This window comes from Ixodes scapularis, unplaced genomic scaffold (assembly GCF_016920785.2).
Source record: "Ixodes scapularis isolate PalLabHiFi unplaced genomic scaffold, ASM1692078v2 PGA_scaffold2__306_contigs__length_199485367, whole genome shotgun sequence".
Taxonomy (NCBI): Eukaryota; Metazoa; Arthropoda; class Arachnida; order Ixodida; family Ixodidae; genus Ixodes; species Ixodes scapularis.
In genome coordinates this window covers 118,707,313-118,731,934 of record NW_024609857.1, presented here as the reverse complement: position 1 = coordinate 118,731,934, position 24,622 = coordinate 118,707,313, and the positions used below count along the sequence as shown (strand labels likewise).

General features: G+C 46.1%; 1 protein-coding gene and 1 non-coding gene across 2 annotated transcripts in view; both read right to left on the bottom strand.

The window, feature by feature from the left end:
- Positions 1–11,740: 11,740 nt before the first annotated feature.
- On the bottom strand, positions 11,741–17,287 carry LOC8043642. Its single transcript, XR_005716315.1, has 2 exons — positions 16,896–17,287; positions 11,741–14,498 (listed from the first exon to the last, which is right to left on the bottom strand). It is a non-coding gene; the product is annotated as an uncharacterized LOC8043642 (transcript).
- A 642-nt stretch (positions 17,288–17,929) lies between these two features.
- The window catches only part of LOC120836012 (lanC-like protein 3), a 32,063-nt gene continuing 25,370 nt past the window's right edge, over positions 17,930–24,622 (bottom strand). Inside the window, exon 5 of the mRNA XM_040215644.2 lies at positions 17,930–21,083. Within this exon, the coding sequence (XP_040071578.1) occupies positions 20,722–21,083 (362 nt within the window). The 3' untranslated portion in view covers positions 17,930–20,721. The remainder of the gene's footprint in view (positions 21,084–24,622) is intronic.

The window sequence follows — 24,622 nt, the reverse complement described above, 5'->3', positions numbered from 1 at the left end:
CCCCCCCCCCCCCCCCGCCCCCACCCCTATTAAGCCGCGTGGCACATTTCACGAATAAAAAAAAATTCAGGATTCAAAGATCACAGACGCTAGTCTCCGCAATCAGCCGCCTCCACGAGACGACGCAGCCCATCTCGATGTTCTCTATGGACATGGAGGACATGTAATATAGTTTGAACGTCCCGTTCCTTGTGCAGTCTGTCGCCGACGCCATCGAGGAGCACGGGCTTCCCGACTTCCAGAAGTCGGGAAGCCCGTGCTCAGGTTCGGTGCAAATTAAAAACCAGTAAAAACGTCCTGCTAGAACTTGTTTACTGGTTTTTAATTTGCACCGAACCTAAGCGCATTGAACGTAGTAAGGTAATGAAACTTTTGTTTTCTCGAATTTTGCTTTATTTTAAAAGTTATAAGCAATTAAAATTACAAAAACAAGCAAAAATAACCTCCTTCATGACGTCCTTGGTTGCTTGAGTGGCCGTGAACTAGAGGAGGGGTAGTGAGCTCAGCGAGCGGTCACGGCTGCCGCACTTCGTGTCGACGGCTCGAGAGGGCGCCACTAAAGCATGTTCTAGATAGGCTCTATGAAGCGGACAGCCAGGGCGGCTCGCATGGCATTTGCTACGCGAGTAAACACTAATTCGGCACGACACTTCATTGGCCACAAACGACAGCACACACAGGGTAAAGATCAGTTCAGAACGGGAGCCACTTCGCGCTGCCATACCGCCGAAAGGCTAAACCGCAAGCCGAAGCTGCTCGCCGAAGGCCTTGGAAACGCTCGGAACCAGTCGGATCCTCCGGTCGATACGACCGCAGCGCCGCCGCGTACATCCGGGACCTTTCTACGCTCGCCACTCGTTGGCGCCTGATCCCACTACACCTTTCTAGTATGCGCCGCCTTTTCCACCGCTTGGTGGCGGGTATGTCGACGGGTCATTTCTTGTTTCCGTACTTTCTAAACTGCATTTGTTTCTTTTCTGATCGAAAATAGTGAACAAAAACTACTTTTATAAGTAATTCAAACGGTTCGCGCCACTTATATTTTGTATTTCGACTAAAGAGAAGCTTTCAGTAGTAAGCCCAGGTTCAAAGATGTCACACATCGCGCGCTTTCGGCACCGCGGGTCGCCCCCGTAGGTGGAAAAGGTTTCCGCGTCGTTCGGTTAAAATATGACGCGCTGATATTTAGTTACTCTCTCCGTGCCCGCTGGCTTTCCCGAACCCCGAGGGACGTGGAAGCCGCAAAAAAGGTACACGCTTAAAGGGCCCATGAAACGAATTTTGGGTTGGCATAAATCATTTTAGATTGGGATTTTACCAATAGCACATCGTTCAGTGGGCCAGAAGAGGTAGAAAGTCAAAAGCCTGACTTTCAGTGCGAAAATTTGAAAACACAGCGGACTATTTCGTACCTCCTCCCCTTCGTAAGCTGTGATACATCCGCGGTCCCAAAAGCGCGTCATCGGGTCCAAACGCACGTCACACGAAACCGGACCTCACTTATTCCCTTCACCCCTAAACTGACATTGTGGTGGAAGCTACGCGCTTGCCGGACCAATCAGCCGCCTCCCTTTCATCACCTGGCCTCATTCTCTGCGCTTGGGATGCGCGAAGGAGCGTGATCACGTGGCAAGTGTGGCTGGCCCAACGAGCACGTAGCTTTCACAGCACTGTCAGCCTCGGGGTGAACGGTTTGGGGAAAGCAAAAGTTGAAGCCTGGGCGAGTTGGTATGACATACTTAAAAGGTTAAAACAGCGCAAAAAACGACGGACAGGGTAAAGAAGGACACGGACAGAGCGCTGACTCGCAACTAAATTTTTACTGGACTCAACGGTGCAATATATACGTAGAATCAAGAACAAAAAGAAGAAAATCAGGCTGATTTTCTTCTTGTAAAATTTTATTTTTTTGTGAAAGCAGTAGGTTGTCCATCGCCCGAGCGCATCCTTGGGAGGATGTTCCGCTGTTTGTTGGTGTTTTGGGGTCGCAAAAGTGCGAGTGAAAGATTTCTTGTTTTTTTCCTTTTTTGTTCGGCGGCGAATATTTTGCGGGTGGGTGTGAGTCATTAGTTTTTAATCGCCAGAGCGCGTCATTGGGAGGATGTTACGTCTTTGCTGGCGTTTTGAGTCACGAAAATGGGGGTGAAATATTTCACGCTTCAAGGGGTCCTTGCTTGAGTCCTGGGCCCGTTTGCTCGAAGCACTAACCGCGGCTAAAGTTAGCCGCAGTACCTAGGAGAGGGATTTTGAGATCACGTGACTGGGCTCGGTAGGAATGCGGGGAAACATGGCGGTGCCCCAGCGAGTGAGCGCCGCTCGCTTTGGAACTAATATGTCGTTGTGGTTGCAATATCGGGCGCGTTAAGGCCCGTTCACACTCTTGCGACCGACTTCGACCGAGAGAGACCAGACCGGTTTTGAAGCCTCTTGCGATCTCTTAGGACCAGCTCCGCTGCATCGCATCCGGTCCTAAGAAGTCGCAAAAGGCTTAAAAACCGGTCTCGTCTCTGTCGGTCGTACTCGGTTGCAAGAGTGTGAACGGGCCTTTAGTCAGCAACGAATGGTGCAGGAAGCTTTCGCTTTCTTTGCCTTACCTCACTTAAACCGCAAAGCATGGGCAATGACATCGCCGCATTTTTTAGATAGTGTTTCGATTCTGGGCACTCCTAAGCCTAAATGAACGCGATAATTGTCGGCATAGCAACGCCTCTGGAAAGCGGATTGTAGATAGTACACAATAGCAGACGGCGTCTCAACATACCTTTTTTTTTTTTAATTATCCAAGCACCGAGGTGCATGTAATAATATTGTTTTGTAAGTCCGAATAAACGGGGCAAGTAGGGGGACAAAAGAGGAAGAAGGGGACACAGCGCCCAGGGGATCTCAAAACGTTCTACACGTAGTGTTGCTTGTTACCCGGTACGACCGGTACAATCAGGTAAATACTACCACATGGTGTCAGAAGTGCTCCGGAAATGGAAGCTTCATCGAACTCGGAGAACGTAACGGCCCCAACAACACTGCTAGCAACGGGTTTCACGGCGCCGGCAGCCTTTGATTTCAAGCGCCCAGAAGAATGGCCAAGGTGGATCACCCGTTTTAACAGGTACCGTAGAGTTTCGAAACTCGATAAAGAAGACGAAGGATCGCAAATAGGCGCATTAATCTACTTTCTCGGTGAGGACGCGGAAGACATTTTGTCCGCCTCGGCTTTGACCGACACCGAACAGCGACAGTTCGAAGCAGCTGCCCAACTCTTCGAAAGCCACTTCGTCGGCAAGCGAAACGTTATCTACGAACGGGCCAAGTTCCACCAGAAGAAACAAGAGTCAGGTGAATCTGTTGAGAGCTTCATGACTAGCCTGCATCGCCTAGTAACACATTGCGGTTATGGCGCGTTGAAAGAAGAACTCGTCCGCGATCGTTTTGTCGTTGGATTGCAAGATTCTTCGCTCTCAGAAAAACTTCAAAGCGACCCAAATCTGACACTGGAAGCTGCGTACACCCGAGCTCGACAGAAAGAAGCCATGCATCGACAGCAAGCCGTCGTCAGAGGCGAGTCCCAAGCAGAAGACATGACGCTGGATGCCCTCCACAAAAGAATGTCAGCAAAAGAGAAAGGCGCAAAGCGGCGAGAATACACGCCGAAAAATGCTGAAAATAATGCGGCTAGAACACAGACGTGTGGAAGATGTGGCAACAGTGCACACGAAAAGTCCAAGTGCCCCGCAGCGGGATCAATCTGTCGCAACTGCGAAAAAAAAGGTCACTGGCAACAAGTTTGCTTTAAGAAGCTTAGGAATGAGGGCAAGAGCACCCTAAAAGAGGTGACTCTACAGGACCCAAATGAAGCGCCAAACTGGATGATTGGAAGCATCCACGCAGCTGAAGGAAGTGCGTGGAAAGTCAAACTGCGAGTCAACGGAACGCCTGCTACGTTCAAGATAGACTCTGGTGCAGACGTCAGTGCCATGCCTCCAAACACTGTCCCAAGCAAGGTGACCCTTGAGGAGACAGTTGCCAAGCTCTACGGTGCGAACAGGCAGCAACTCGAAGTGTTGGGCAAGTTTCAAGCGACAATACAACATAACAATAAGTCTATACAGCACGTGATCTACGTAGTGAACGGCCTGGAAGAGCCTCTTTTAGGAAGAAAAGCCAGCAGCGAATTGGAGCTGATCCAACTTCTGTGCACAGTCTCGGGCCAAACAGCCAAGAGGTACCATGAGCAATACCCTGAGTTGTTCCAAGGTCTCGGAGAAATGGCAGGAGAGTACAAAATCAAACTCTCGAAAGACGCCACGCCAGTCTCCGTCCACACACCACGGCGTGTACCCCTGGCACTGATGACGAAAGTACAAGAGCAGCTGGCAAGCATGCAAAAAGATCGAATCATAAGGAAAGTTGAAGAGCCTACACCATGGTGTTCTGCAATGGTTGTTGTGCCCAAGCCGAACGGAGAAGTACGGATCTGCGTGGATTTGACACACCTCAACAAGAACATAGAACGCGAAAAGCTAGTTTTGCCCTCTGTCGAAGAAACACTGAGACGGTTGTCACGCACATCACTATACACAAAACTAGACGCCAAGTCCGGATTTTGGCAAATTCGGTTGGCAGAAGAGTCACAAACTATGACCACCTTTATCACACCTTTTGGCAGATTTTGTTTTCAACGATTGCCGTTTGGAATTTCTTCCGCCCCAGAGTATTTTCAACGAAGGATGAACGAGATCCTGGAAGGAATCCCAGGAGTCCTATGCCATATGGACGACATCCTAATCACTGGTGCCAACGAGAAAGAGCATGATGAGAGGCTAGAGGAAGTCCTTAAGAGGTTGAAAGCAGCAGGTGTCCGACTCAACGACAAATGCGAGTTCAAGCAAAAGTCCATAAAGTTCTTGGGACACATCGTCAGCCAGGAAGGGATCAAGCCAAACCCACAAAGGGTCACAGCCATCTCCAATATGCCAGCGCCAACGACAGTGACCGAGGTGAGACAATTCATCGGAATGGCAAACCAAGTAGGACGCTTTATCCCCTATCTTTTCGAAAAATTGAAGCCTCTGCGTGACCTTCTCAAGAAGGCAAGCGAGTGGACGTGGGACACTGCACAGAAAATAGCATTCAATGCGGTGAAGAAGGACATCCAGGAGGCAACAGCCCTAACACTGTATGATCCGCAACAAGAAATTATTGTTTCAGCAGATGCTTCGTCTTACGGTTTGGGGGCAGTGCTACTACAAAAGGACAAGAACGGAAACATTCGACCAGTGGCCTTCGCTTCGAAAGGACTGAGTACCATAGAAACAAAATACGCACAGATTGAGAAAGAAGCGTACGCCATGACATGGGCATGTGAACGATTCGAGAAGTTCCTGCTAGGAACGCAGTTTTACATCCAAACAGATCATCGTCCACTCGTACCTCTTCTTGGGTCCAAAGAACTGGATGCGATTCCAGCCAGAGTTCAGCGATTCAAACTGCGGCTGATGAGATTCTGCTACACAATCTCACACGTGCCTGGAAAAGAACTCTGGACGGCCGATGCCCTGTCAAGGTCACCTGTTGAACCTCCAGACAATATGGAAGAAGAAACCGAAGCTTTTGTGCAAGTCGTCCTTCAGTCAGTCCCTGCATCCCGAGAGTACCTGATCGAGGTAAAGAAGATGCAAGAGGACGACCCCGTCTGTACTAAAGTGAGGGAGTACTGTGAAAAAGGGTGGCCAACTAGCAAGCAGCAAGTGCCAATCGAGATCACCCCATATTTCCAAGAAAGACACAACCTCACGGTACAAGAAAACCTACTCGTGAGAGGCAACCGCCTTGTGATAACAAGTCAAATGAGGAAGCAAGTCTTGCACCGACTGCACGATGGCCATCAGGGTATCTCGAGATGCCGGCAACGAGCCAAGATGTCAGTTTGGTGGCCAGGACTAAGCTCTCAGATGGCTGATGTTGTCACAAACTGTCTCAGCTGCGCACACGAGCGGGTACCAAAAACACAGCCGATGATCGCGTCTGAGCTACCAGAGAGACCATGGCAACGAGTTGGGACCGATTTGTTCGAGTTGAAAGGAGCCCAATATTTGCTCGTCGTAGACTACTACTCGAGGTACGTGGAAATAACCAGACTGAGACAAACCACTTCAGAAGCAGTCATATCACATCTCAAGGCTCTATTTTCACGTCACGGAATACCTGAGGTTCTGCGGTCAGACAACGGTCCACAATTCAGCTCCAAGCCATTCGAAGGCTTTTGTAAGGATTACAAGATCGAGCACGTTACAAGCAGTCCACGTTATCCGCAAAGTAACGGGGAAGCTGAAAGAATGGTCAAGATAGCCAAAGGCATCATCAAGAAGTCTGAAGATCCCGAGCTTGGATTACTGGTCTACAGAACAACACCAGGACCTTCTGGATACAGTCCGGCACAGCTTCTGATGGGAAGGCAGTTGCGAACCACACTGCCAGTATTGGCTTCTACACTCTTGCCAAGACTGCCCAACCATGAGGAGTTCCGGAAGAAGGATCTAGAAGAAAAAAATAAGCAAGCGGAAAACTACGACAAGAGACACGGAGTGTGCCGAAAACAGGAGTTAGATATCGGCAGCGAGGTATGGGTAAGAGACAGCAAAGCAACTGGAACAATTACGGGCAAGAGACCAGAACCTCGATCCTACACTATCAGGACAAGGTCAGGATATCTCCGCCGGAATACACATCACCTGGTTCCAACCAAACCCAAACCAACCGACCAAACACATCCTGAAGCAAGCACACCAGAATTCAGTGTTCCTCCTACAGAAGAAAACATCCCAAAGACCCGGTCCGGACGGACCATAAGAAAACCAAAAAGATTTGGCGAATGACTTTTGCGTGGGAAAAAGAGATGTAATAATATTGTTTTGTAAGTCCGAATAAACGGGGCAAGTAGGGGGACAAAAGAGGAAGAAGGGGACACAGCGCCCAGGGGATCTCAAAACGTTCTACACGTAGTGTTGCTTGTTACCCGGTACGACCGGTACAATCAGGTAAATACTACCACAGTGCATGCTACGACTGTAGGTGCACGCGTCGCACGTGCTTGTGTCTGCAGTAGTAACCATTCTAAAGCAAAAAGTATAAATAAAATTTGCCTTGCTCGCGCGTTCGTCAAAGCCTTATTATAATTTTTTACTTCATATCTTTTATAAGAGGAAGGCCAGCGCGGCGTGAACCGTAGAATCACACTTCCAGCGTTCTCCTCGCGATGCTTGGATAATTTAGAAAAAAGTATGTCGGGACGCTGTCTGCTTTTGTGTGCTATCAACAATCCGCTTTCCAAAGACGCTGCCATGCCGACAATTATCGCGTTTATTTAGGCTTAGGAGTGCCCAGACTCGAAACACTATCTAAAAAATGCGGCGAGGTGATTGCCCATGCTTTGCAGTTTAAGTGAGGTAAGGCAAAGCGAAAGCCTCCTGCATTATTCGTTGCTGACTAACACGCCCGATATTGCAACCACAACGACGTATTAGTTCCAAAGCGAGCGGCGCTCACTCACTGGGGCACCGCCATGTTTCCCCGCATCCCTACCGAGCCAGTCACGTGATCTCAAATTCCCTCTCCTAGGTACTGCGGCTAACTTTAGCCGCGGTTAGCGCTTCGAGCAAACGGGCCCTGAAGTTACCAAATGCAGGCAGACAAAAGCTACCGAAGCGTCAAAGGGTCGATACTGCCTTACCACTTCTTTCTGTTCGAAGTAGGAAAGGTGATTTGATTTGGCGATTTCAAATATTCTGCAGAGATGCATTTAAAAAGTTTACATATTTTAAATGCAGAAGAAACATACGTCAGTTCGTCGATTTTGTTTTAATTCCGACATTCGCTTTGCGTATCAAGTTGTGGAGGCTGATTTATACCGTAATAAAACAAACATTGCGAAAATTTCTTCAGCGAAGCTAAAAACAGAACAAGCTTTTTGGTAGTAGCGCGTCACACGTTTCCATTTGGAAGTTGTGAAAGTCTCGCGATGAAGATTCTTTGTTTGAGGCAAACCAATTACATTCTTGATTCAGTATTTTATGAAATAGAAGCGAATGTATTAGTCAAGAACTCGCACACATTTTACTATGGTGTTCGTCGATTGCACGTCTTGGCTGCGATGAGCCCTTGGTCGGCTCTTACTGTTGTGCGGCGAAGAAAATCTCACTGGAGAAAAGTTTGCCGGTGAAATGCTCACCGCAAAACCAACAAACGCGGAGAAATGCTCAGTTACGAAATAATTTATTCAATATTTAAATTTTAATATTCTCGGCATTGTTCGCACTGCGGTGTTTATATTTAAAACTCACGTCCGCACTTTGCTCACCACTCATGCTGCGCTTTTTGCGTGTTCGTATAGTTGTAAAATCAAGTGTTCTTGTTCAGTCCAAGAAGAATAGCTTACTTTCTAAGACAAATGGGGAAGGGGCAGACGAATCCACAGTTTTGTCGAATGCGAACAATAAAAAAGTGGGGAACTAGTTGTTGTTTTTTTTTTTTGTTATCATTTACATGGAGACAGGACATTGCCTCAAAGTTGAGTATTACGAACAGCAACAATGTGACCTCCGTCTCGGCACCCGACGACTCCTGGCCTCCCAGAAAGTATCAAGTCCGTATTAGGCCACATCACCGAAAGTGGTCATTGTTTACTACGAAGCAAAAGAAAAACGGAACATAATATTACCGCGTGCGCAGTTGGCCAGGTAGGCAGCGCGCTCGTGGCCTAACGGTTACCGTGCTCGCCTTCCACGCAAATGGGCAATGTTCAATGCCTGGCCACGGATACACTTTGTTATTGTGTCTGTAAGGTTGCGTTCTGGTAAGTTCTAGAACCTTGTTGCTTATTCGAGGTTAGCTGGTTCTACTGCCGAACCTTCTACACCGATTGTTCCAGAAGCCCATGCATGTACATAAGGGGCTCCGCGTGTCGAGCCGCAATCAGTCTCGATCCTGCTGTTTCGCCGACATCGACGCCTGCGACGCTAACCTTCTATTTTGTTCACCCGATTAAACTTTTAGTTTCTAAAGTTATTCATCGAGGCGGTGAATAACTTTAAAAACTCAGTTTCTTTGCATCCAAAAGATAAATATATTGTCACGAATGACAACTGATGAGGCATCAGTTGTCATTCGTGACAATATATTTATCTTTTGGATGCAAAGAAAAACACTATTTACAAAAACGAGAAACGATCTGGCCAGAAAGCATAATGTTCGATAAAACGGCGTTCTACTAAACGGCTTTGATGGAATTGGGTTCAAATAAATGGTGTTGAAATAAATATCTTCGAAAGAACAGAGTTCGATAAAATATCGAGAGCTGCGAAGAAATAATGTTAGATCGGTTTGTAAAGGTGAGCTTTTCTTCGCGTGTATCAAAAGTTTGGTGAGCTCTTCACCGCATTCGCCGGATTTCTGTGAGCTTTTCTCCGCCGGAGAACAGCGCAACACCGAGAAGCTCACGGGAGAAAAGCTCACCGCAAAACTGACAGGTGCTGAGATATATCCACGCAAGAATTATACGGTCAAGCTTTTAAATTTAGTATTTGCGGCTCAACTCTGGGGGCCCTGCGGGGAACACAAACGGAGATATATACACAATTCGTATATCACAGACACCAATTGAAGCGAAGAAGCAGAAGTCCACAGTTATGCAGGATGGGAAAAATTAACGAAGTGATAGGCTCTGTCCGGGTACACATAACAGATTCCGAGAGAGGGGGGCCTCCCTTCTTTTCGTCTTCTTGAAAGGTTTGGCGGAATGCACGATTTATGAGTTGAGGAGGAACGCTAGACAGGAAAAAGTTGGAAAAGCGTTTCATGGCCCCTTTAGATATGATTGCAGAGCCCCTTTAACGAGAGCGCGCGCTCGGCCGCCACCTCAGCAGTAGCGATACGTGACCGCCCTCTTTTCTTTCAAAATCATAGAGAAAAAAAAAAAAACGAAAATTATGACAGTTGTGATTGGAACATCCAACCGCACAACAACCGACCACTTTCTCATCAGAAAACCTAAAAATAAGGGTGCGTACGCAGGATACCATGCGGCCCTGCATGCGCGCGCACTGACCTGGGACAGGACCGCGCCGTTGCCCGGCGTTTTCCGTTGCTAGGCGGTTGCTAGGCCTGACGTCCGGTCTATGGGAGGAGTTTGGGAGAAGCGAAGGTACGGTCCCACGTGCTCCGAGCTGGTGTGCGCTAGCCCACTCGGCCACTGATCCCCTCTACGGGAGCTAGAGTTGCGCGTCTATTTTCCACATGCCGCCGCGCCGCAATTCGCTGAGATTCGATCACGTGAGAAGCAGACTCAAATGGCGTGCAGGAAAGTAGACGTTGCACCTGACCCGCGGGCAAAATGTAAAAAAAAAAAAAAAAAAAAAAAAAATTTGAAGTTTTTTTTAAAGTTTATGTTGGCAAAGCTGCAAGTCTTCGAACCTCATAAATGCAGATCTCCACAGCCTCTATCTACTACGAGGATTCATCTTAAAAGAAAAGTTACAAAAGATGACAAAATATGTAGACTCTTTTCACGTAATATGTTTTATAACTCAGTTGTTGTTCTTGCTGTCGTCTGTTTTGCCACTGTAGGGGGCCGGAGACCCGTCAAGCTGTTCCTTTGCAGCTTTTTTTTTTTTTTTTTTTTTTTTTCCGGCCTGCTTTTCATCATGGATGTGAAATCAAACTATTATTAAATTGAAGGAGGTCAGAGCGCACGCGGGGACCCGAGAGCCGAGCACCGACTGGAATGATTCGAGGGTGGACGCAAAGCTGCCTTTGTCTCTAGTCTCTTTGAACGCGTTTGAACGTTGAACACTGGCATCCAGCTTTTGGCGTTCAGAGTGAAAAGACAAAGGCAGCTAGTTTTGCGTCTACCTACTAACCATTCCCGTCAGAGCTTGCCTTTCTGGCGTTCCCGCGCACTTTGATCTTGTCTTCCTCAATGTCAGCCTGCAGACTCTCCCTCCAAACAGGACACTAGAAAACCCGCGACTCCGACAAATCGTGAAAATTGAAGCGGACGCTTCTATTTTTACGGTCTGTCGGAGTCGTGAAAATGTTTGCAGGAGTCGTGAAAATTTTTACGATCACGACTGCTCTCCTCTTCAGATTGACGTCACACGCCACCTGCGTCTGTCTCGCCTCGCCAACGCCCTCGCGTACCGCCGTCGCCTCGGCTCGAAGGCCAAGGAGGTCCGGCTTTGGGTGGATTTGGGACATTCCTGCGTCGAAGGGTGCGTTTCGCCCGCCTCGGATCTGCTTTCTTTGTCGAGATTCACTTTCGTCGTGATGGCGTCCGATGCGGTTCCGTATTGTGAGCGGAGGCCTTGAGCAATTGACTGACAGCCAACAGAGCGTGTGAGTGGCTCTCCGGACCCACGTGATGAGCAGAGCAAGGCCGCCGTGGAGGAAGCGAGGGGGAGATTTGACGGAAGGAAGTTTCCCCCCGGGAAGAATTGACGGAGGGAAATTTCCCTCCGACGGCCGGAAGCGGATCGCGGCAGAGCGCGGCACGATTTGCCGGAGTCGCGGGTTTTGTAGTGTCCTGTTTGGACACCCCTTTAGTAGTAAGGCTCTTCAGGGCTCCTTGTACCTCATACGACACACATTGAATGATTCAATAAGTTCAAAAATTAATTTAAAAAAAGTTTACATTGTACTTCTGTTTAAAAGCAGGGCACTCGTGCAGTGTGTGCAAGAAGTTCACACCCAGGTCATGCAACATTTTATTTCCATTCAAATGACAGGATACAACATGTATAGAATAGGGAAATCTCAGGGTGTTTTGCAACCCCATCATGTTTGATTGTTGCCCATAAACTTGGAGAAGCAGGACAGAGGAAAGCACTGAACATCTAAAACATCTATGGTTTCGAGAGCAACAAGTCGACTAACCCCAAGCGCAATTTCACCCATGCCACAACAAAGGGACAATTACATAAGTGACAAGCTTGAGCATATTTGAGACCATGAAAGTTCACTCGAGTTCACTTGGGTGTTTTTACATAAAATCAAACAACCGTACTTGAGCTCTGCCTGTTCTAAATGAAGCATCTATGTCAACAAACATAGAATGCACAAATCGAGAATGGCAAAGTGCAGATCCCTTATAAAAGCACTTCATACACATAAAAATACTTTATACGCTTGCACAAGCAAAAAAAAAAAAACAACAAAACAATAGTACTTTGTAGCCATTCATAGTAAGACAAGTTCTAAAACGATATGGTGTGGTCACATATCTTTTATGCTCATCAATATCACATCTAACAAGCCAAATAAAAAAAAAATCAATAAAAGAATAAAGTGCAATTTATTTGTACAGATATGTTTACGTTATATAGGATACGTTTTGATAGATTGATCGTAAGTTCGCAGTCAACCGCTCACTCCACAAAGGGCACTTGGAAGTCCCAGAGCCTGCAAGTGTCCTGCCCTTTCCCCATAAGCAAATATTTTACTTGAAAGCATAGAATGCTTTTTTAACGGGAAACCTTAGAGGGCCACTGAAAAGGAAAAAAAAAAAGTTTTTTTTGAACAGTTTGGTTCGGAGGTGCGTGTCAAAAGATTAATTTGATGCAAAAAAAAAAAAATTAGAGCAATATTGACGGCGTGCGATTTATGCTAAATTCTGCGCGAAAAGTCCATGATGTCACGAATGATCCTACTTTTTCCACCTCAACGAGATGATCATACGCTCTCCCCACCTCAACCTGATGGCCAAGTCAATCCACCTCTCCTCGACGCGTTGGAAATGCCAGGAGAAAACAAGTGGAAAGGAGGTGACTAGGGACTAAATCGCGTCTCGCGCCGTCAATATCGGTATAAAAAATTTTTTTTTCGCATACAATTTTTTTTTACACGTGTGTCCAACCAGGCTGTGCAAGAGAAGACAAATTTTTTTTTCCTTTTCAGTGGCCCTTTAATACAAGAAACTATCCACTCGCCTGTGCACCTCTCCACTAAATTCAGCGGGCAAATCTACATCATGCGACTTCATGGTGTTACGTGACATAGTGATGTCACATCAAGTGACCATGTCTTGCATTGTCTGGTCATGCAACGCCAGTTTTCCATAAATTCGGCAGGAAAATGACGTTACGTAACCGAATGTCAAGTGGCATGATGTCACGGCGTCAAGTTGTGTCATGCAATAGCACGACGGCATGCGACATGAATTTTCCCTATAAATTTAAAGGGAAATGGTTGTCAAGTCACTTGACGCTGAATTTCCTGCTAAGTTGATCAGGGAAATTATTAAAACATGTTCTTGTTCACTCCCCGAAAGGAGTGTTTAATGTCTTCTAAACAAAATTTGAACAATTGCTTCTTAAATACTGAATTTCACGTATTACAGGGATTTGGAGATAAGTCACTGCCAATAACTCTCCTTACTTAGACATTTCAATTAGTTTAAAAAGTCAATCTAAAACGAGCAAGATTTAGCCAAAATGATCAGAATTACTCCTGCAACAGTTTATTCATTATGAACGCTTCAGCAGAAAGTTAACACAGGCTCCTGGAGATCCGTCGTATCCTATAAAACAGAAACACCAGGCCTACAGAAAGCTTCTTTAAATTTGTCAACAGTGACTAAACCCTGCCTTTCAAAAAATACTCTGGTACATACAAAACTATGCAGATTTTTCGGCTGTAAAATATTACTCTCTGCATGTAATAGGCAACTGCTCCCTAGACGGGACTTTACACGATACAAGCGTTGTATCACACTTTGGAGTTTCTGAGGTTGGGCAGTGAGCGTGGAACGAAAGTGGCCACAAAGACTGACCCATCCATTTTGTAATATCACACTCGAGAAGAGGGTGCCAGGCACGATCATGTGATATCACAACCAGAACAACAATTCCCGAGTCAGGGATCATTAATCAAGCACAACGGTCTTCACAGACAACGAGGAACATTCATCCACAGGGCTGTATAGAGCATTTCAATACATCTCTAATAGACACTGCTTAAAGGATGTGGATGATGAGTGATATCCCAGTAGTTGGGAAGAGACAAACAACAAGGCCCATCTCCCTAGACGGGACAATTCCATTATATTTCTTGGATTTCTGTTGTCAACTAACATCCGACATTATGCTTCTGCTTCTGGCAACAAGCCCAGCTCAGTTCAAACTGAAAGAAAACTGTTGGCAATGTTTTCAAATTCTGGGAATCAGATGGCTTCCAACATGATTTGCGGAAGCTTTCAAGAACTTCCGCAGTCATCAAGTGGGAAGACGTGCAACAACTCTCAGTCTTATAAAAGGCGTGAGAATTGCGAAAATTAAATAGAATTAGATGGGAGTCCATTGAGGCTGAACCAGACTGTTAAGCTAAAGAGCCACAGCCACGCAGGATGTCTACGGAACTTATAGATGAAAAATGTGATATGCTCGGCTCCGAAAACATGAAGAGGACACTTGGAGTGCAGACAATAGGTGAAAGCGTGCAAGGCCATAGAGTGTCTTTAGGCACATTTAAGGGCATCACTCAAAATGGGCATTAAAGACCAGCATGAAATATGCATGCACAACATTCCAGAGGTCACATAAAGTGGCAAGTGACACAAGGTTCACAACCGCAGAACAGCTGAAGTGCAAACTTTGGATAGCTGGCAATTTTTTATGACTAGAAATCGGTCAAGGAGCTACCAGACGATGCATTAACTTTTCGTAGGGCATGGTATTGTGGAGGCAAGATATGATGCTATGAACCCCACCTCCAAAAAAGTGCAGAGTGCTAAAGTTGACAGTACAGCTCTTTGTAAATGTTTAATTGTCTCCATGCTTCCTAGCTTCTCCAGTAAAGCCTAAGTGGACACACAATGCTACAACCAACATCCTTCTGTCTTTATCTAGTTGTTTTTTTCTAGTAAGGAAGCTTCCCCAGTATAATTCGGTTTCAGAAAAATGCAAGATTGGCACCTAGTGCTGTTACAGACACTGGAACTTCAACTGGCTAGTTCAAGGAAATATTCCAGGTATTACTATATTATCATAAAGAATATGCTTTAAATATGTTAAATGTTCTGTTTTTACTTCAGAAAAGGTATGGTACATCAAAATGTATATCATTAAGACCAAATGCAATGAACTTAGCCTAAAGATTACCCTTGTTGACCGGGGGGTGCTTGTCTAGCTCTGTAGACTGCAATAATTGGTTATGATACTGGAGGCTTATTCATGAATGCTAGGGGTACTATTTAAAGGACACATGCAAAGGGAAAAAAAACATTTTTTTTAGACAGCTTAGATGGAAAAAGGATGTCATAAAACGATTTTACAACGAAGAAAAAAGATTTTTAGAGCTATATTTACGGCGCTATACGAATTTGTAGTTGGCGCTCGCGGGAGCCGCCGCTGGTCACGTGGTAGGCCCGCGCGCCGCCGCACGCTGAGCGTTGTGCGAACGCCGCTCCAACGCGTTTCTCCACGCCGCCGTCGCCGTTACCGCACAAGTTCGTCTGCTTCAGGGCGCCGCCGCCGTCGTCTGACCGGCACACGGGTCTATCAGATCTGCTTGCGCTTTTTCAGGAGTTTCCTTTGGGCTCTAAAAGTTACTTATTCATCTTAGTTTTTTGTTATACTTCAAACAAAGATGAATAAGTTACTTTTAGAGGCCATAGGAAGCTTCCGAAAGAGCGCAAGCACCACGTGACAAATATGGGCCCGTTAAGGGCCACTTTTCCCCGGCGCCCGCCGGTGCTAACTACAAATTCGTATAGCGCCGTAAATATAGTTCTAAAATTTTTTTTTCTTGGTTCAAAAATTGTTTTATGATATCCTTTTTCCATCTAAGCTGTTTAAAAAAAAATGTTTTTTTCCTTTGCATGTGTCCTTTAAGAAGACAGAACAGAATTTCCATTAAAATTGCCCTATAACAACTGCATGACAACTAGACATATGCACACTTGTAACCGGTGAGCTGTGGTACACTACGGTACTGAATGGGCGACCAGGCTAGCTGCTACGGCACTAATCCCCGTTAAATGCAGCACACGCCTTATTTTCTATGCTGACAAACCAAATGCATGGCATCCTCTGCCCTGTACAAACTGACAAAGGTGTTTATACAAACAAAGGTGATCGAATGAAAACACAGGACCAGGCACTACCACAAAATACCGAGGGAGCGCCCACACCACGTTCACTGAAAACTGGGTTAATCTAGACTTGGGCACTCCTCCGGTCAAATCGGGTGCTTAATGTACTATTTGCAAAATTTTTAAGTTTGGGAAATGTTAATAGCGGGCACTTGAACAAAGTGGATGCTTCTGCGGTACTTTATGGTAGTTCAAGAGAAAGCATGTGAGGATACAAAATTGCATTGGCCAAAATAGATGCAGTGTATGTTCTGGTTAAGTATGAGAACTGCACCTGTTGTTTCAAGCACTAGCTATCATTAATATATGCTGGAAAACAAGACTAAACAATGTTGCCTTGTTCTAATGACAGCAATAGCTCCAAGCTACACTTGAAACTACTTTCAATGTGAAAAATGGGCTATGTATACTGGGCCTAATCTCATAAAAGATTAGTTTTAGAGAAATGTTGCTCAAGAAGTCCAGCAGCAGTAGCTCATTCTTCATATGCTAAAAGATGACAAAGTAAAAGTGACTACCGCCTTTCTCCAATGGCAATTAAACATCTAGTATCCAACATGGCTGGTGTGGAACAAACCAATGAAAGAGCAACCACAGTTAAGTGAAGTCACACGTGGAGAGGCAAACAGATGGTGCGAAAACTGATATCACACTGCAGGCAAAGGCTTAAAGGACTCTCTCTAGTCCATCAGCTTTAACGAGTCTTTTAGGACAAAAATGTGCGGAAACAGAGCGACAAAGAGCTCCACTCCGAGGATACTTTGGTGCGCAGCTGGCCATGGAGACCGGCAATCGACTGGTGTGCCAGCTTTGAGCAGAGGACGACAGCTGCTCCGGAAGTTCAGACAAGCAGACAGGGGCCAACTCTTGAGCAATAAAGAGACCCAGGAGGTCGCTCACCAATGAGACGCCCAAGACTGGAGGTTGCAGTCATGAGCATCCTTGAAAAATCAACGTGCAAGTTAAACAATTCCATGTGAAGTACGAGGCTGTGGGTACACCTCGACCACAGGGCAATATATATACCAGGTGTTTTAGTGAAGAATGACAAAAGTTCAGAAAATTAGTGTAATTAAGCTAAAAAGATAATTTTCTCGGGGCCGCACTACCCGTGGTAGCAAACATAAGAAAATGTGAAATACTTACTAATTAGTTTGCTAATTAAGTAAAAATGACTAATTACCTAAGTAGTGCAAATGGACATATGGTTCCAATTAGAAACTTGCTGAGCGTCATTGAAACCACTAAATCAGTAATTTTCAAAAAGAATGAGCATGTGAGAAGTGTAGTAGTGCGCTAATGTTACCACTTGTAGAGCACGTACAAGGCTAGCGGTTGAGATAAGGCACCCACAGAGTTTTCCATCTCTTATCAGAGCCCCAGCCTTGTACCTGCTCCACAAGTGTTAACTTTAGTGCACTGCTACGCTTCTCCCATGCCCAGTCTTTTTGTAAATTACTGATTTAGGGGTTTTGATGATGCTCAAGAAGTTTCTAATTGGAACCATATGTCTATTTTCACTAATTAAAAAGTTAATTAGTAATTTTTATTTAATTAGCGAACTAAGTAGTTAGTATATTGTGCATTTTCTGAAATTCGCCACCACGAGTAATGCGGTCCGGAGAAAATTGTCGCTTTACCTGGAATACACTAATTTTAGGACTTTATGTGCCTTTGCTGAAACACCTAACAAAAAAAGACACAGCTCTGAGGATAAGTAGACCTTGCTATATGCAAGTGCTAGTTTTAACGGCTCGGCTCCCATTGTGATCAATTGTAGGTGCCACCTTTTCCTTTGCCGAAATGAGAATAAAGAAGGTACAGTCAATAATGGAAGTTGGATATAAATCTAAAGGTTCTTATGCAGTGAATTCAGCTACAATGGAGCTCAAGAAGTACACAATCCTTTCCTTACGCTCCACAAACTAACTTTTTTCAGAGATTCGCTTGACATTTGCAAACAATTATTTGAACGAAATTCAACGAGGTGACTAGTGCAGTCATGGAACAGAAAGGGTGAGCACAGACCACCAAAGCAATATTGTATCAACTTTGCGGAGTTTAAAATCTATAGCCCCGTTGTCAGGATGCCCAATGGCATACCAAAGCACTGGCACAAAGATGAACGGAGAAACTGAAACAAAGTATCGGTTGTTTTGTAGTTTTAGTTTCCTCGGCCTAGTCTGTGCCTCAACTTGTTTTTATCTTTTGTCCAGGAGCTTGGGCACCTTTCACAAATGACAAATCTAGGTTTGGAAGTCTTAAGATTAGCAGACGCCTGAAGAGGCACAATGTGCTAGACTCTGAGAACCACTGAATGTTCGGCCATTCTGCTTTGCAAGCAGACATTCAGATGGAGCTGATGGAATCACCAACTTTTTTTCTTTTTTACGTATATCAGACGTGAAGTCAGAACTGATCTCAGAATCTCCAAACATCTTTGCTCTGTCACACACAGCCAGGCTCTGGAAGCGGGTTACAAGAAGTCACCTAGGTCGAAGCGCAGAGGGCCAGTTCTGGGTGCAAAAGGAGAATTTGCTAAACAAGAGGCATGGCCCTAACAAAATGGAGGACCGTCCTAGGCCGAGGAGAAACAAATGATCACCATTCTCCTCACTGAGATTATGTCGCTATAACGCTGAAGTGACTCTTGCCAACACTACCTAGAATAACTTATGCCTATGCACTAGAATTTTTAATGTCGTAACAGTAAAATCGAGTTCGAACAATAATTGGACACGATCAGTGCGTCAGCGTTTGGCTGGGCTTCATGTTCAATCGGTCTGTTGATGGACACTCGGTGTCGAGCTCGAGCCAAATTACGGAGTTGGCCACGCTCATCGTACGGTGATGATGTTCCATGTATCTAGAAAAGACTGTTCACAGGCTTCAAATGTTCTGGGTTTCCAGCTCCTGCTAAGGCAACTGGAGCCGCAGGCGGTGCTTGGTTGCCAACACTTTCCATTTTGCTGCTGCTGAGGTCCCGTGGCATCTTAAGAGACGGGGTATTAATTATATTAATTATATTTAGCCGAAAGACTACAAAAGATACGCAAAAGCTTCCAAGCCTCTCAAAACACCGTATAAATTGGTTTCTCTCACTATGATTGACTACAGAAATACCCGTAGGCATTGAGTTTATTATTCGGAAGCATAAAAGTATAAAATGTCCCAAATTCAAAAAAAAAGAAAAAAATGTTTTTGCAAAGAAAGGTTTAGCTTGGCTTCTCTTTACAAAATTGTCACATATAATTCTGGGCTATGATAGTGTTTATTGTGACAGAAAAAGGGATAAAATTATTGACTTACATTTATTCTCACTTTTCCAAAATAAATGCTAGGGTTCACCATGTTATTTAATGGCGTCACGCGAGCTAAGCTTTGTCCATAAAAACAAAAACAATTTTGTCTTAGCTTTTTTTTACTTACACAAACTCATCCTTTCACATTTCAACTAAAGGAATGTGCCATCTAACTACGATGCCTCTCTGCCAAATTTAAATCTGTAAAGAAACCTATTTCTGCAGTTCTTTCAAAGGGTCAATGCACTAGGTTCAGCCTGTATGTGCAGAACAGCCACTACAAACAAGTCTTAACAATGGCAGCCTTGGAACACACCCACGGAACATGGAACAGCATGGCTAGACAAAAAGACTTCCAAGGTTCACGCACAACACACCTGCTTTACGTGGCAACGACATAAAAACATCCTTTCTTCGTTTGTCACAGTGTGAGCTCGCCTATGAATTTATGAGCTCAGGCATAAAGCCTGCTCTCCCTTAGACAGAAGTAACCTTGAGCAATACCTTCAGGAAATTGTATTTCCATCAGGTGCCGTGCGGCACCTCAACTACCAACTTTGGCTTCCATTTGGAAGAAAATCTTGCACAATGTTTTGTTATCTCCAGTTAATAGCGTCATCATCATAAAACTGTCAATTTCAATGCTTAGAGCCATCCGAGGTGTGACCGAAGGACAACCCCAGCAATGATTCAAGGCCGGTTCAGACATTTGCGTTTCAGTGTGTCCGACTGCCTAATACTGCTCGTAACTGGTTACGAGACGGTCACTATGCTGACTGGGCAATCAAGTTTGGATGGACAAGTAGTGCCATCCTACGCAGAAATATTACAACCCTGCTATGGCCCACACCCGCAACCGTGGGACGCTATCTCGAGCTCGAATGTCGTGGTGCCCTGCCAAGCTTTTCGGCCAGCAGCCAGCCACGGTGCCTCCTGTTCAGTGTCCCCAGATTACGTCAACCCAGGTGCACACAATGCGTCGTAGTGTAACGACATGGTTGCTCACAATCAAACACAAATGTCAGAATCGACCTTCACTCGTCCCAAAGGGTCAGTTCGCTCTTCAGGACGATCAAATTCGAGACCGAGGGAGGGACGGACGTGCAGAAGTCCTGTTTTCATATACTCCCGATAGTGCAGCCACTTTGAATTAGAACCCAATACCGGCGTAAGAATGCCTTTCCAAACGACCGCGATCCTCCTCTCCAAGGACCGCAAGGGCGGATCAACAAAGCCACCGACGGCAGAACACAGGCTGGCGGTCGGCCGGAGGGACCCGGCCCATTAGAAGACGTCCACGAAGGGGAAGGCCGCGCTGCGGGGCTCCAAGATGTCTGCCAGGAAACAGGCAGTGCCGGCCAGGCCCTCGTACAAGCTGTACGGGCAGTCCGGCGTGCGGGCCTGCTTGAACTCGTCGGTGAACATGAACTCGGCGAACTGGCGCGCCCGGTGCAGCCAGCGCAGCTCCCCTGTCAGCCGGTACAGGAGCAGGAAGACGTAGCCACTGCCAGCGATGCCATGGCAGATGCCGGGCCCCTTGCGCAGCAGGCCCCGCTCCCAGACCAGCTGGCCGCTGCGGAGGCAGGACTCCAGGTAGCGCGGATCTTGCCACACCTGGTACGCCTTGGCCATCAGGTACACCACGCCTGCGATGCATGCAATGCTCACTCAATCACCGATCAGCGGGCAGAATCGACAACACATAGAAGTCGAGGCCTGCACCTTTGTCCCTCAAATGTCATCATTAGTGGATCCACGCAGTGCCACCTAGCTTGCGGCAGCGATGCCACCAACGTGTCTTGTGGCATCTCACAACGAGAACCACGCCAGACGCAGGCGTCCTAGGGGTTTATGGCTTTAGCGTGTTTACCACCTGGGACGGGTGGGAGATCCACTAACGACGATGTCATGATTAGACGTCGTCTTCCAGCTTGATCACCGGATTCGCCGCCGGATCACTAACTGGTGGGTTGAAGTTCGGATCACCAACTGGGGTCGGGGGAACACGGAAACAATCGCTGGGCCACTTGCATTCATTTATTTGCAACACATTAAAATAAATTGGAGAACTTGTTGTCTGCATGAGCTAAGCCAGGGGTCTCAAACACGCGGCCCGCGGGCTGCATGTGGCCCGCGCAGCCAAGCATAAATGAATTTTTTTTTTTTATTTATTAATTTTTTTTTTTAATGATGTTTTCACTTTCGCTCACCCCAAGTGTTTAAAAAGCTTGCTAAAATAAAAAAATCCAAGCTGTTCTACTTCGACCATATGCCAGGATACATGACGCAAACGTAGAGCGCGGTGTCATGAAATAGCGTTTGTGGAAGAGAGGGGGCCGCTTTTGGTTAAAAATAGATAGTCGGACCGGACGCAGTAGCTGAGTCGTCGGCAAAGGGCTTCCAAGTCTTGCGACGTCAACTCTCAAGCAGACATCTCAATGTCATTGTCCAAGCCGTCTGCAAAACGCAAAGTTGAAGACGAGAAGCGACTCTTTCAAGAGCGATGGGAACTATCCTATTTCTTCACGGAATCGCGAGACAAAATTGTGTGTTTAATTTGTCATCAGACTGTAGCTGTGCCAAAGGAATATAATGTGCGACGGCACTACATGTCATGCCACCAAGAGAAGTATGAAGCCCTCACCGGAAAGATCCGCGAGGACACGGTGTCCCAACTTAAGGCGTCGCTGGGAGAACAGCAAGACCTCTTCCAAAAGGCGGTCAAAACAAGCGACGAAATGGTGAAAGCTAGTTTCATTGTTTCCGAGCTTATCGCCAAATCGTCCAAGCCATTTACTGATGGCCTGTTCATAAAAAAGTGTCTGCTTGAGGTTTCTGACGCTGTCTGTCCCAGCATGAAGAAGACATTTGAGAAGATAAGCCTTTCCCCAAACACAGTGGCAGGAAGAATTAATGAGCTCAATGAAAACGTTGAGAAAGAATTATTCACCCGATGCATTGGCTTCAACGCATTCTCAATCGCCGTCGACGAGAGCACTGATATTACTGACAACGCTCAGTGCGCCATTTTTGTAAGGGGCGTAAACAAAAATTTGGACGTCACAGAAGAACTCTTGGACCTAGTGCCAATGAAAGAAACAACCACAGGTGCTTATATTGTTTCCGCCCTCGAACGAGTGGTTGATCGTGCTGGGCTGCCATGGGAGAAGTTGGTGTGCCTCGCAACCGACGGCACACCGTCAATGGTGGGAAAGAAAAGCGGCCTCGTCGGACGAAACTCACGGGACTGGATATCAGCAAGCGGTTTGCAGCAGTCCTCCGCATTTTAGACCAAGAGGCACTCTGCAGCAAGTCACTGCAGATGAAAGGAGTCATGGAGATTATGCTTGGTGCAATAAACTCCATTCACTCCAGAGCGTTAAAGCATCGACAGTTTGTACCTCTGTTGGAAATGGTTGGCAGCAAGCTTTAGCGAAATTTTGTACCACACTGAGGTACGGTGGCTGAGTCTCGGGAAAGTTCTGAAGAGGTTTTTTAATCTTCGACACGAGATTGATACCTTTTTGAAAAGCAAAAACAAGGCCGTCGCTGAACTGTCCGACTCCAGCTGGCTTTGCTCCCTCGCATTCCTCACGGATATCACTCAGTACCTGAACCGTCTAAATGGGAAACTTCAGGGGAAGGACAAACTTATTACGACAATGTATGATGACATCCAGGCGTTTCAATCGAAGTTACAGCTCTAAGAGCGCCAAATGAGGCTGCTCAAACTCGACCATTTCCCGACGCTCCAGTCACTAGGGCAAGAAAGCTAAGAATCGTGCGACACCTTTTCGGACCTCCTGCGTGATCACCAAGAAGAATTCCAAGAACGGTTCAAGGACATAAGCAGCCTGTCAAAAGAATTTAAACATTTTTCTTTGCCCTTCTCAGTGCGAGTGGACGACGTTGCACCTGAACTACAGATGGAACTGCTTGAACTGCAAGCGAACACTGTGCTCAAGTAGAAGTTTGAGGACGTCGGAGTCCCTAAGTTTTACAAGTTCCTCGACGAGGCAAACTTTCCCTTGCTGCGCCAACAAGCAGTAAGGATAATCGCCATGCTCGGGAGCACGTACTTGTGCGAGCAACTGTTTTCCTTGCTAACGGTAAACAAGTCGACACTTCGGTCAAGCATGACCGACGAACATCTGCAATCGATCATGAGGATCGTCTCCGCACAAGGGTTAAAGGCGGACATTGATTTTTTCGTCGCCGCTAAGCGTTGTCAGGTGTCAAGCCAGCGTTCATAAAATTTAAGCTCTCATATTTGTGGTTCACATGAATAAATATATCTTGGCTTTCACAAATTTTTTTGGACATTATCTTTGTAATACTGCGAATCGCAATATAATTTACGCAGGTAAACTTTGCGGCAATGAGTTGTAGCATGGTTGGTGCAGATTTGGACAGTTGTCAAAAGCGGTGATAGTATCTGGCATGAACCCCGTGTTGGTCAAAATCAGAAACCGGATGTCACACACTTCCGAATGGCGACAATTGCAAAACCAACCCCCCCCCCCCCTTTTGCTCCCGACGTGCCGGCCCTTGCGAACCTAGGATTTCTGGATGCGGCCCGGTTCCTAAAGTGAGTTTGAGACCCCTGAGCTAAGCGATGAGAAGAGACATCGGTATGGCTCAGGGTTTTCTTCCCGCAGATATGACCTGAATACTGCAGCAGCCAAGGAATAGAACAATAGGAATAAGACGTAACCAGATGCAGAAGCTATATAGTACATGTCGGCCGGCAAGCGTCGCAGCCAAGTCGTTTTGACATCACAAAGAGAATCTTTTGAGTGAGACAAGTATAGCCTCATCGCCAACTAAATTTTTTCGTCCCTCTAATGGTGGATGCCTTGATGGCAGTAAGTAAATGTGATTAATCCAGTTCAGCACAGAAAAAAACGCATGGGGATTGGAGTGCACTTTGTTATCTCTGCTAACAAAGTAACTGAGTGTGCAGGCAAGCTGGTGCTAATTAATCGTAATGTAGTGCCTGAGACTGAGTTGAGACATTCTCTTAGTGTTGTCTTTTCCCTCGACTTGAAAGTTTCTTAGTTTTCCTGCACCACAGTTTCGGGTGTTGCATTATGATTACTTTATTTCTGACTTGGACTTCCAAATTTTTTGTGCCTATAAAGACTGTCAGCAAAGAACTGGGAGAAGAGAGCTTATTGGCATTATT